Below are 12366 nucleotides of genomic sequence, written 5' to 3'. Positions count from 1 at the left end.
GACTCCACACTCCCACTGCAGGGGCCCCAGGTTTGATCCCAGGTCGGGGAACTAGATCCCACATGCCACAAGTAAAAGTTTACATGCCGCAACTGAAGATCCTGCATGCCGCAACGAATGTCCTGCACGCGGCAACTAAGACCCAGTGCAGCCAAATAAATAAATGAATGAAAAATAAATAAATAAATAAAAAGTGTGGCCTGCTATCCCACTGGCTTTCATGTTTGATATCCATTGTTTTCCCTTAAATATTGCAGAGCATTTTTACTTTTATTGTCTCATTTGACCCTCACAATTCAGTGTGGAATTACTCTCATGACATTAATGGAAAAGTCTAGCATATAACTTCCCTCTCACAAGCCAGAAATCGTGACAATCATGGCTGTTGTGAGTCTCAGTTAGATCAAGTCAATTGGGGATTGTATCCCTCCTCACTATAAATGTGTCATCTCCTGTCCCCGCTGGGCAAGGACTTATCCCTCCAGGAGAGTGCAAATGCCTTTGACAGGAGGATAAATGCCTCAGTTTATACCAAACTCACAGCACCCAACAGCAGTGGTACCCCAGTTAAAACTGATTAGTCAGGCAGTTAAGCTAGCCAGGAGGGTCAGATACATAAGAAAATGAGAGGAATGGGGGAGAGCTTTTAAAGAACAAAATGCTTAATTTACTTTTGTATTTAGCTGATGTGGACACCTCCATTTCTGGACTCTTATTGCTGGTTAATAATGTATCCAAATCTAGATGTGCAGATGTGCATAGAAGACTAAAGTCTGGAAGGTCAATACACCAAAACGTTGAGAATGGTAGCGGGTGAATGGGTATTAAGAATAAAAGTGATTTATCCTTATACTTTTCTGCATTTTGAACTCCACAACTATTTATTACTTTATAATCACACACAGACAGCAATTTCACAAAGCCGTATTGCTGATTCAGCAAAGAAAAGGCAAGTTTTATTTCTTATAGTACCTTTTCACCCAGGAGTGTGTGTTTCCAAGAAACCGTTTATTCTCACCTCTTAAATGAAATGCATTAACTTCTTTGTTTTGTCCAACTGTACTGATACAGTATCTTCACTATTGTTCTGCCATAGGAAAATGACAAAGCACAGGTGAAACTTGAGAATGAACAGGATAGGCTAAAGAAACAGAAGACAAAACAGGAAATAAGGGCTGCTTTGCAAAAAGCCCTCCAAGAGAAGATGGAGCATATTCAGCAGGAATACAGAGAAGATCAGGACTTGAACATGAAGCTCATGCAAAGCGCCCTTCAAAACTTACAGGAAGAGGCTGATAAAAAGAAGCAAAAAAGAGTAAGACATTTATTCAGTGCCTACTGTGTGCTGGATGAGGTTCCTTGTTGAGCTCTCAGTCTTACGGGAGCCAGCCATGTGTAGAATAAAGCATAACTGCTACTGTAAGTGTGGTCCACGAACCAACAGCATTAGCATCATCTGGGAGGATGTTAGAAACAGAAATTCATAGGCTTCAGACTCAGAATCTCCAAATTCAGATCTTGGCCGGGACAAGAAACCTGTTTTAACAAGTTCTCCCAGGTGATTCTGATGCTCACTAAAATTTGAGAACTCCTACTCTATAACATGGTGTTAGTACTGTGATAGCAGGATGGGATCGCAGGAAGTGGAGTGACTAAGTATGTCCAGAAGTTGGGGAAGACATCACTGAGAAAGTGGTGTTCAAGTTGTACTTTGAAGGATATGTAGTTTTGACAGGCAAAGAGAGTAGAGAAAATCATTCCAGTGTTTATTTAGCTGTTTCTTTAAAATTTGTATTGAACTCTTTAGGGTGTTGTTCTTTTCCTAAAGGTACTATGATTTGTTTTGTTTTGATAGACTATTTTTTAGAGCAGTTTTAGGTTCACAGCAAAATTGGGCAAAAAGTACAGAAACTTCCCATATACCCCCTGCCCCAACACATGCATAGCCTTCCCCATTCTCAACATCCTCCACCAGAGGGTACATTTGTTACAATCGATGAACCTACATTGACACATTATCACCCAAAGTCCATAGTTTACATTAGGGTCCATTCTTTGGTGGTGTAGATCTATAGGTTTGGACAAACATATGATGACATTTATCCACCATGAGAGTATTATACAGAGTGATTTCACTAGGCTAAAAATCCTCTGTGCTCCACCTGTTCATCCCTTCCTCCACCCCAAACCCCTGGAAACCGCTGATATTTTTACTGTCTCCATAGTTTTGCCTTTTCCAGAATGTCATATCATTGGAATCATATAGTATGTAGCCTTTTCAGATTGGCTTCTCTCACTAACTAATATGCATTTAATTTCCCTCCATATCTTTTCATGGCTTGATAGCTCATTTACTTTTAGCACTGCATCCATTCCATTGTGTGGATGTACCACAGTATATTTATCCAGTCACCTTCTGAAGGACATCCTTGGTTGCTTCCAGGTTTTGGTGATTATGAATAAAGTTATTGTGTACATTCTTAGGCAGATTTTTGTGTGAACATAACCTTTGGGTAAATATCAGCATAACCTTTGGGTAAATATCATTTGGGTAAATATCAAGAAGCGTTATTGCTGGATCATATGGTAAGAGTATGTGTAGTTTTGTAAGAACAGCCAAATTGTCTTCCAAAGTGTCTATACCATTTTGCATTCCCACCAGCAGTGAATGAGAGTTCCTATTGCTCAGCATCCTTGTCAGTATTTCGTGTTTTCAGTGTTCTGGACTTGAGCCATTCTATTAGGTGCGTAGTGACATATCATTGTTGTTTAATTTTAATTTCCCTAATGTCATGTGATATAGAGCATTAAGGATTCTGAACCCAATTCCAATATGTAGCGTGGTATCCAAGCAATGCTCAGGACACGAGCTGGGTGTCCTACAATTCCGTTCAATTCTGACACTATCTACCCAGAGATAGCATCGGATTCCACAGGGAAAGGGCTCAGTTCTATAAGACTTCCCTCTACTTCAGTTGCCAGTCACAAGCCCAGATGGTTACCTGTGCTTCTGACCAACTGGCTACAAACTGGAAGTTCCAATGATTTCCCCCTCAAACTCAGGATGCCAATTGCAAATCCAAGTTGTTACTTGACAGACTGGCTGTAAATCAGAGGTTCCCATGACCCCCTCCTTGAGTTCGATTGATTGGCTAGAGCAGCTCACAGAACTCAGGAAACCAGTTTGCTCACTAGCTTACCAATTTATTACAGAGTATATTAAAGGATACAAATAAATAGCCAGATGAAGAGACATATAGGATGAGGTCCTGAACAAAGGAGCTGCTGTCCTCATGGAGTTTGGGGCCTGGCATGGTGGAAGTGTTCTGGTTCCCCAATTCTGAACCCTCTCCTTTGGGGTTTTTATGTAGGCTTCATTACATAGACATGATTGGTTAAGTCATTGGCCATCAGTGATTGATTTCACCCTCCAAACCTTCTCTCCTCCCCAGAGGTCAGGGAACTGGGACTGAAAGTTCCAACCCTCTAATCACATGGTTGGTTCTCCTGGCAACCAGAGGTGTGGTCCAAAAGTCACCTCATTAACAGAACAAAAGACAACTTTGTTGCTCTCATCACTTAGGAAATTCTAAGGGTTTTAGGAGTTCTGTGCCAGAAATGGGGATGAAGACCAAATATATATTTCTTATTATAAATCATAATATCACAAGCATCTTTTTATATGTTTGCCATCTGTATATTTTTGATGAGGTGCCTGTTAAGATATTTGGCTCATTTTTTGAGTTGTTTGTTTTCTTCTTGTTGAGTTTTAAGAGTTCTTTGTATATTTTATCGCGAAAGCACCTTTCCTACCGTCTTGTTGTAGCTTCTTCTTTGTCTTTGGACGTAGAATATCTCTTCTGGTAGGTCCCAGTCTTTTTTTGTTAATGGTTGTTCAGCAGTTAGTTGTGATTTTTGTGTTTTCATGAGAGGAGGGGAGCTCAAGTCCTTCTGTTCCACCATCTTGTCTCCAATGCTCTCTGTATATTTTAGATAACAGCCCGTTATCAGATAAGTTTTTAGCAAATATTTTCTCCCAGTCTGTGATTTGTCTTTCATTCTCTTGATCAGAGCTTTCATAGAGCAAAATTTTTAATTTTAATGAAGTCTAGCTTATCTATTCTTTCTTTCATGGATTATGCCTTTGCTATTGTATCTAAAAGCTTATCACCAAACCCAAGGTCACCTAGATTTTCTCCTTTGTTATCTTCTAGGAGTTTTTTTTTTTTTTCTTTTACAACTTCTAGGAGTTTTATATTTTATGTTTAGATCTTTGGTCCATTTTGAGTTAATTTTTGTAAAGGTGTAAGGTCTGTTTCTAGATTCTATTTTTTTTTTTTGGCATGTAGATGTCCAGTTGTTCTAGCACAATTTGTTGAAGAGATTCTCTTAACTCCATTGTATAGCCTTTGCTTCCTAGTCAAAGATCAGTTGACTATATTTATATGAGTCTATTTTGGGGCCCTGTGTTCTTTTCTATTGATCTATTGATCTATTCTTTCACCAATTCCATACCATCTTGATTACTATAGTAAGTCTTAAAGTTGGGCAGGGTCAGTCGTCTGACTTTGATCGTGTCCTTAAATACTGAGTTGGCCAATTTGGGTCTTTAGCCTCTTCATATAAATTTTAGAATCAGTTTGTTGATTTCCACAAAATAATTTGCTGGGATTTTTTTTTTAATTACATTGAATCTATAGATCAAGAATGGAAGAACTGGCATTTTGACAATATTGAGTATTCCTATTCATGAACGTGGACTATCTCTCTACTTAGTTCTTTGATTTTTCTCATCAGTTTTGTGCTTTTCCTCATATAGATCTGGTACATATTTTGTTAGATTTGTACCTATGTATTTCATTTTTGGGGTGCTAATGTAAATGGTATTGTGTTTTTAATTTCAAATTCTACTTCATTGCTGGTATATAGGAAGTCAGTTGACTTTTGTATGTTAACCTTGTATCCTGTAACCTTCCTTTAATTGCTTATTAGCTCCAGGAGTTTTTTATAGGTTCCTTCAGATTTTCTACATAGACAACCAAGTTATCTGTGGAAAAAGACCAGCTTTATTTTGTTCTTCCCAATCAATATACCTTTCATTTCCTATTCTTGTTTTATTGTTTCAGCTAGGACTTTCAGTATAATGTGAAAAAGAGTGCTGAGAGGGGGCATCCTTGCCTTGTACCTGATTTTAGTGGGAAAGCTTCTAGTTTTTCGTCATTAAGTATGATGTTAGTTGTAGGTTTTTTGTAGATATTCATTATCAAATTGAGGAATTCCCACCTTTATTCCTGGTTTACTGAGAGGGTTTTTTTTTTATTTTAACATGAGTGGGTGTTGGATTCGGCCAAAACTTTTTTCTGCATTACTTGATATGATCATGTGGTTCTTCTTCTTTAGCCTGTTGATATGATGGATTACATTAATTGATTTTTGCATGGTGAACCAGCCTTGCTACCTAGGATAAACCAATCAGAGAAGAAAATAAATAAATGGAATCCAATTCAGAAAAGGAGAAATAAAGCTGTCACTGTTTGCAGATGACATGATAATATACATAGAGAATCCTAAAGATGCTACCAGAAAACTACTAGAGCTAGTCAATGAATTTGGTAAAGTAGCAGGATACAAAATTAATGCACAGAAATCTCTGGCATTCCTATACTCTAACGATGAAAAATCTGAAAGTGAAATTAAGAAAACACTCCCATTTACCATTGCAACAAAAAGAATAAAATATATAGGAATAAACCTACCTAAGGAGACAAAAGACCTGTATGCAGAAAACTATAAGACACTGATGAAAGAAATTAAAGATGATACAAATAGATGGAGAGATATACCATGTTCTTGGATTGGAAGAATCAACATGGTGAAAATTACTCTACTATCCAAAGCAATCTACAGATTCAATGCAATCCCTATCAAACTACCACTGGCATTTTTCACAGAACTAGAACAAAAAATTTCACAATTTGTATGGAAACACAACAGACCCCAAATAGCCAAAGCAATCTTGAGAATGAAACATGGAGCTGGAGGAATCACGCTCCTTGACTTCAGACTACACTACAAAGCTACAGTAATCAAGACAGTATGGTACTGGCGCAAAAACAGAAATATAGATCAATGGAACTGGATAGAAAGCCCAGAGATAAACCCACGCACATATGGACACCTTATCTTTGATAAAGGAGGCAAGAATATAGAGTGGAGAAAAGACAGCCTCTTCAATAAGTGGTGCTGGGAAAACTGGACAGGTAAATGTAAAAGTATGAAATTAGAACAGTCCCTAACACCATACACAAAAATAAACTCAAAGTGGATTAAAGACCTAAATGTAAGGCCAGACACTATCAAACTCTTAGAGGAAAACATAGGCAGAACACTCTGTGACATAAATCACAGCAAGATCCTTTTTGACCCACCTCCTAGAGAAATGGAAATAGAAGCAAAAATAAACAAATGGGACCTAATGAAACTTAAAAGCTTTTGCACAGCAAAGGAAACCATAAACAAGACCAAAAGACAGCCCTCAGAATGGGAGAAAATATTTGCAAATGAAGCAACTGACAAAGGATTAATCTCCAAAATTTACAAGCAGCTCATTCAGCTTAATAACAAAATAACAAACAACCCAATCCAAAAATGGGCAGAAGACCTAAATAGACATTTCCCCAAAGAAAGAATGCTCAGCATCATTAATCATTAGAGAAATGCAAGTCAAAACCACAATGAGATATCATCTAACACTGGTCAGTATGGCCATTATCAAAAAATCTAGAAACAATAAATGCTGGAGAGGGTGTGGAGAAAAGGGAACACTTTTGCACTGTTTGTGGGAATGTAAATTGATACAGCCACTATGGAGAACAGTATGGAGGTTCCTTAAAAAACTAAAAATAGAATTACCATATGACCCAGCAATCCCACTACTGGGCATATACCCTGAGAAAACCATAATTCAAAAAGAGTCATGTACCAAAATGTTCATTTCAGCTCTGTTTACAATAGCCAGGACATGGAAGCAACCTAAGTTTCCATTAACAGATGAATGGATAAAGAAGATGTGGCACATATATACAATGGAATATTATTCAGCCATAAAAGGAAATGAAATTGAGTTATTTGTTGTGAGGTGGATGGACCTAGAGTCTGTCATACAGAGCGAAGTAAGTCAGAAAGAGAAAAACAAATACCGTTTGCTTACACATATATATGGAATCTAAGAAAGAAAAAAAAAAGATCATGAAGAACCTAGGGGTAAGACGGGAAAAAAGACACAGACCTACTAGAGAATGGACTTGAGGATATGGGGAGGGGGAAGGGTAATCTGTGATCAAGTGAGAGAGTGGCATGGACATATATACACTACCAAATGTAAAATAGATAGCTAGTGGGAAGCAGCCACATAGCACAGGGAGATCAGCTCCATGGTTTGTGACCACCTAGAAGGGTGGGATAGGGAGGGTGGGAGGTAGGGAGACACAAGAGGGAAGAGATATGGGAACATATGTCTATGTATAACTGATTCACTTTGTTATAAAGCAGAAACTAACGATTGTAAAGCAATTATACTCCAATAAAGATGTTAAAAAAAAAAGATCAGCTGTTATCCTTATGGGGATTCCCTTGTGTGTTATTTGTTGTTTTTCCCTTGCTGCTTTTGTTTTTCTTTGTATTTAATTTTTGACAGTTTGATTAATGTCTGTCTTGGTGTGTTTCTCCTCAGATTTATTCTTTATGGGACTCTCTTTGCTTCCTGGACTTGATTAACTATTTCCTTTCCCATATTAAGGAAGTTTTCAACTATAATCTCTTCAAATATTCTCTCAGTCCCTTTCTTTTTCTCTTCCTCTTCTGGGACCCCTATAATTTGAATGTTGGTGCATTTAATGTTGTCCCAGAGGTCTCTGAGACTGTCTTCAATTCTTTTCATTCTTTTTTCTTTATTCTGTTCTGCAGTAGTTATTTCCAGTATTTTATCTTCTAGGTCACTTATCCGTTCTTCTGCCTCAGTTATTGTGCTATTGATCCCTTCTAGAGTATTTTTAATTTCATTTATTGTGTTGTTCATCACTGTTTGTTTGCTCTTTAGCTCTTCTAGTTCCTTGTTAAATGTTTCTTGTATTTTCTCAATTCTGTTTCCACGATTTTGGATCATCTTTACTATCATTATTCTGAATTCTTTTTCTGGTAGACTGCCTGTTTCCTCTTCACTTGTTAGGTCTGGTGGTTTTTTTCCTAGCTCCTTCATCTGCTGTGTGTTTCTCTGTCTTCTCATTTTGCTTAACTTACTGTGTTTCAGGACTTGTTTTCGCAGGCTGTAGTTCCCGTTGTTTTTGGTGCCTGTCTGCAGTGGCTAAGGTTGGTTCACTGTGTTGTGTAGGCTTCCTGGTGGAGGGGACTCGTGCCTGTGTTCTGGTGGATGAGGCTGGATCTTGTCTTTCAGGTCCACGTCTGGTGGTGTGTTTTGGGGTGTCTGTGGCCTTATTATGATTTTAGTCAGCTTCTCTGCTAATGGATGGGGTTGTGTTCCTGTCTTGCTAGTTGTTTGGCATAGGGTGTCCAGCACTGTAGCTTGCTGGTTGTTGAGTGGAACTGGGTCTTGGTGTTGAGATGGAGATCTCTGGGAGATTTTCACCATTTGATATTATGTGGAGCTGGGAGGTCTCTTGTGGACCAGTGTCCTGAAGTTGGCCCTCCCACCTCAGAGGCACAGCACTGACTCCTGGCTGCAGCACCAAGAGCCTGTCATCCACACTGCTCAGAATAAAAGGCAGGGAAAAAAAAAGAATGAAAGAAAGAAGAAAATAAAATAAAATAAAGTTATTAAAATAAAAATAATTATATTAAGAAAAAAAATTTTTTAAGTAAAAAAACAGACAGAACCCTAGGACAAATGGTAAAAGCAAAGCTATAGAGACAAAGTCACACACAGAAGCATGCACATGCACACTCACAAAAAGAGAAAAAGGGGAAAAAATATATGTATCGTTGCTCCCAAAGTCCACCTCCTCAATTTGGGATGACTTGTCGCTTCAGGTATTCCACAGATGCAGGGTACATCAAGTTGATTGTGGAGAATTAATCCGCTGCTCCTGAGGCTGCTGGGAGAAATTTCCCTTTCTCTTCTTTTTCCGCACAGCTCCTGGGGTTCAGCTTTGGATTTGGCCCCGCCTCTGCGTGTAGGTCGCCTGAGGGCGTCCGTTCTTCGCTCAGACAGGACGGGGTTAAAGGAGAAACTGCTTCGGGGGCTCTGGCTCACTCAGGCCGGGGAGAGGGAGGGGTACGGAGGTGGGCAAGCCTGCGGCGGCAGAGGCCAGCGTGACCTTGCACCAGCCTGAGGCGCGCTGTGCGCTCTCCCGGGGAAGTTGTCCCTGGATCACGGGACCCTGGCAGTGAGGGGCTGCACAGGCTCCCGGGAGGGGGTGTGTGGATAGTGACCTGTGCTCGCACACAGGTTTCTTGGTGGCAGCAGCCACAGCCTTTGCATCTCATGCCCGTCTCTGGTGTCTGTGCTGTTAACCGTGGCTCACGCCCGTCTCTGGAGCTCCTTTAAGCAGCTCTCTTAATCCCCTCTCCTCGCACACCAGGAAACAGAGGCAAGAAAAAGTCTCTTGCCTCTTCGGCAGCTCCAGGCTTTTTCCCGGACTCCCTCCCGGCTAGCTGTGGCGCACTAGCCCCCTTCAGGCTGTGTTCACGCCGGCAACCCCAATCCTCTCCCTGGGATCCGACCTCTGAAGCCGGAGCCTCAGCTCCCAGCCCCCGCCCGCCCCAGCGGGTGAGCAGACAAGCCTCTCGGGCTGGTGAGTGCTGGTTGGCACCGGTCCTCTGTGCGGGGATCTCAACGCTTTGCCCTCCACACCCCTGTTGCTGCGCTCTCCTCCATGGCTCTGAAGCTTCCCCCCTTCGCCACCCGCAGTCTTTCCCCGTGAAGGGGCTTCTAGTGTGTGGAAACCTTTGCTCCTTCACAGCTCCCTCCCACTGGTGCAGGTCCCGTCCCTATTCTTTTGTCTCTGTTTATTCTTTTTTCTTTTGCCCTACCCAGGTATGTGGGGAGTTTCTTGCCTTTTGGGAGGTCTGAGGCCCTCTGCCAGCGTTCAGTAGGTGTTCTGTAGGAGTTGTTCCACATGTAGATGTATTTCTGATGTTTTTGTGGGGAGGAAGGTGATCTCCGTGTCTCACTCTTCCGCCATCTTGCAGCTCCTCCATAGATTATTGATTTTAGATCTTTTTCTTTACTTATATTTATGTGTGTGCATATATGTATATACATGTGTGTATATTTATATATATATTCTAGAGGAAGTACATGGCATGCCTTCAGGGACCACAGATAGTAGTCAAAGCAGAGTGCAGACAGAGAGAGGCAGGACCTGAGGCACATGCCTTTGTTAGGATCCATGGGTGGAGTACTTTGTGGTTCCCAGTCTAAGGCTGGATTGGTCAACTCAAAACAAAAGTGTGGGGTTTCAGTAAGCCCCACAGGGGTCTTATCTAAGAGGTATATAAGGGGAAGATGTTGGGAGGTGGGGCACTGTTGATCACAGGGGCTCTTGGGGAAGTCATATTAGGAACTTACATTAGCTTGTGACTCTGTGGACTGCTATCTAGAGCATGCACTTGCATGAGGGCTCGTGTCAATTTGAGATCCCTGCAGGATACTTAGCCAAACAATATGGATTCAGAGGCAGCGATGCAGTAGAGTAGCTTAGCTAAACTCTTTTTTTTTTTTTTTTTTTGGTACGCAGGCCTCTCACTGTTGTGGCCTCTTCCGCTGTGGAGCACAGGCTCCGGACGCACAGGCTCAGCGGCCATGACTCATGGGCCCAGCCGCTCCGCGGCATGTGGGATCTTCCCGGACCGGGGCACGAACCCATGTCCCCTTCATCGGCAGACAGACTCTCAACCACTGTACCACCAGGGAAGCCCTTAGCTAAACTCTTGACAGTCTATCCTGTGATTCCTTGTCATCAGGAATAACAATCACTTGTGTAGTGGGTAAGTTAAAGGACATAGGTATTGTTTTCTTTCTTTAAAAAAAAATTTTTTTTTTGACCATGCCGCATGGCATGTGGGATCCTAGTTCCCATACCAGGGAGCAAGCCTGCACCCCCTGTATTGGAAGCATGGCGTCCCAACAACTGGACCACCAGGGAAGTCCCAGTATTGTTTTCTGAAGCCACCTTAAGGCACATTTAACCAAGGCAATAATGATGAAGCCTATGATAAATAGACTTGCTACTGTTTGGAATCCAGGTCTTAACCATTGCCCTCAGGTGGATGTCGAGAGCCATGAGAACAAATCAGGGACCTCGGAATGTGGGAATTTGTTGAAATACTTTAGTGATATTAAGCATGACCTGTATCTCTTGACATCTGGAGGTTGGCCTGTAACAGTGTTACAATAATAGGGATCATCTCCATGGATAGCTTGCAGACTGGGCAGAGTCAAGTAGACCTGCTCCAGCCCCTTGAGTCAGATCCACAACAGACTATGAATGAGGTGTTATTCATCATTAAGAGGCGATGAGTATACAGGGTGAGGTCCAGCCTTTGTGTCTGAGTATAGTTGGTAGCCCTCAGAAAGTACTGCAGTTACTGTGATGCCTACCCACAGGGTGCCATGTGTAGGGTCTAGATTAGGGTTTGGTCCAGCCTAAATGAGGCTCGAGGTGTTTTGGAGGGAATTAGTACAAGGGTCTGATAACCAGGAAGAGCTATAGGATACGTAGGGACATGGGGCTGTACATCTCGCCCTGAGTGCTCACAGACCCAACATCTTTTTACTTGCAAGTCCTGAGCTGCCACCTTGCAGGTTTGTATGAATATATTTGTCATGTAGGATCTAGGGTTGTGGTGTGGGGCAGGGTCGTGGCATGCAGCAGGAAGGAGTTGTGGTTGAGATGTAGAGAGGTGTGGAGGTAGCTTTTTGGGTATGGAGGATGTGCTGGCAGTGGTGGTGGCGCTGGGAATAATGAGGGGAGTAGGCCTGTTGTGGATACATCAGGTAGAAAGCAAAAGCTGTAATCTAGTACACTGAGCAGGGAACACAGCACAGAGAATTCCCTGACCATGGGGTCTAGGCAGGTCAGTCAGGCTAGAGGTGCCTCATTGTGACTCATATAGTTTAGAATACATTGTTTGGCTTGCCATAAAGGTGAAATGATGTCTAATGCTGCCAGGCAGTCAGCAGGGGACTTACAGATTTTCAAGGGTTTTTATAGAGGCAAGGGTCGTGAGGCAAGCAGTTAGCTATTTCAGGAAAGTAGTACTCTGTAGAGTCTTCTGGGTTGATCCACTGGAGGCGTTTTTGCATCTTGGCCTTGAGGTTAACAGTCACTGTCACCGAACTGCACTTGG

The 12366-nt window shown here is 41.7% G+C and overlaps 1 protein-coding gene across 1 annotated transcript in view; it reads left to right on the top strand.

Moving 5' to 3' along the window:
* Positions 1-12366, top strand: part of CFAP53 (cilia and flagella associated protein 53) — a 67885-nt gene that overhangs the window by 34009 nt on the left and 21510 nt on the right. The window contains exon 5 of the mRNA XM_019937060.3: positions 1097-1315. Within this exon, the coding sequence (XP_019792619.2) occupies positions 1097-1315 (219 nt within the window). The remainder of the gene's footprint in view (positions 1-1096; positions 1316-12366) is intronic.

This window comes from Tursiops truncatus, chromosome 13, assembly GCF_011762595.2.
Source record: "Tursiops truncatus isolate mTurTru1 chromosome 13, mTurTru1.mat.Y, whole genome shotgun sequence".
NCBI classification, from domain to species: Eukaryota; Metazoa; Chordata; class Mammalia; order Artiodactyla; family Delphinidae; genus Tursiops; species Tursiops truncatus.
The sequence above is the reverse complement of the archived record's forward strand: the minus strand, read 5'-3'. Positions and strand labels throughout refer to the sequence as shown.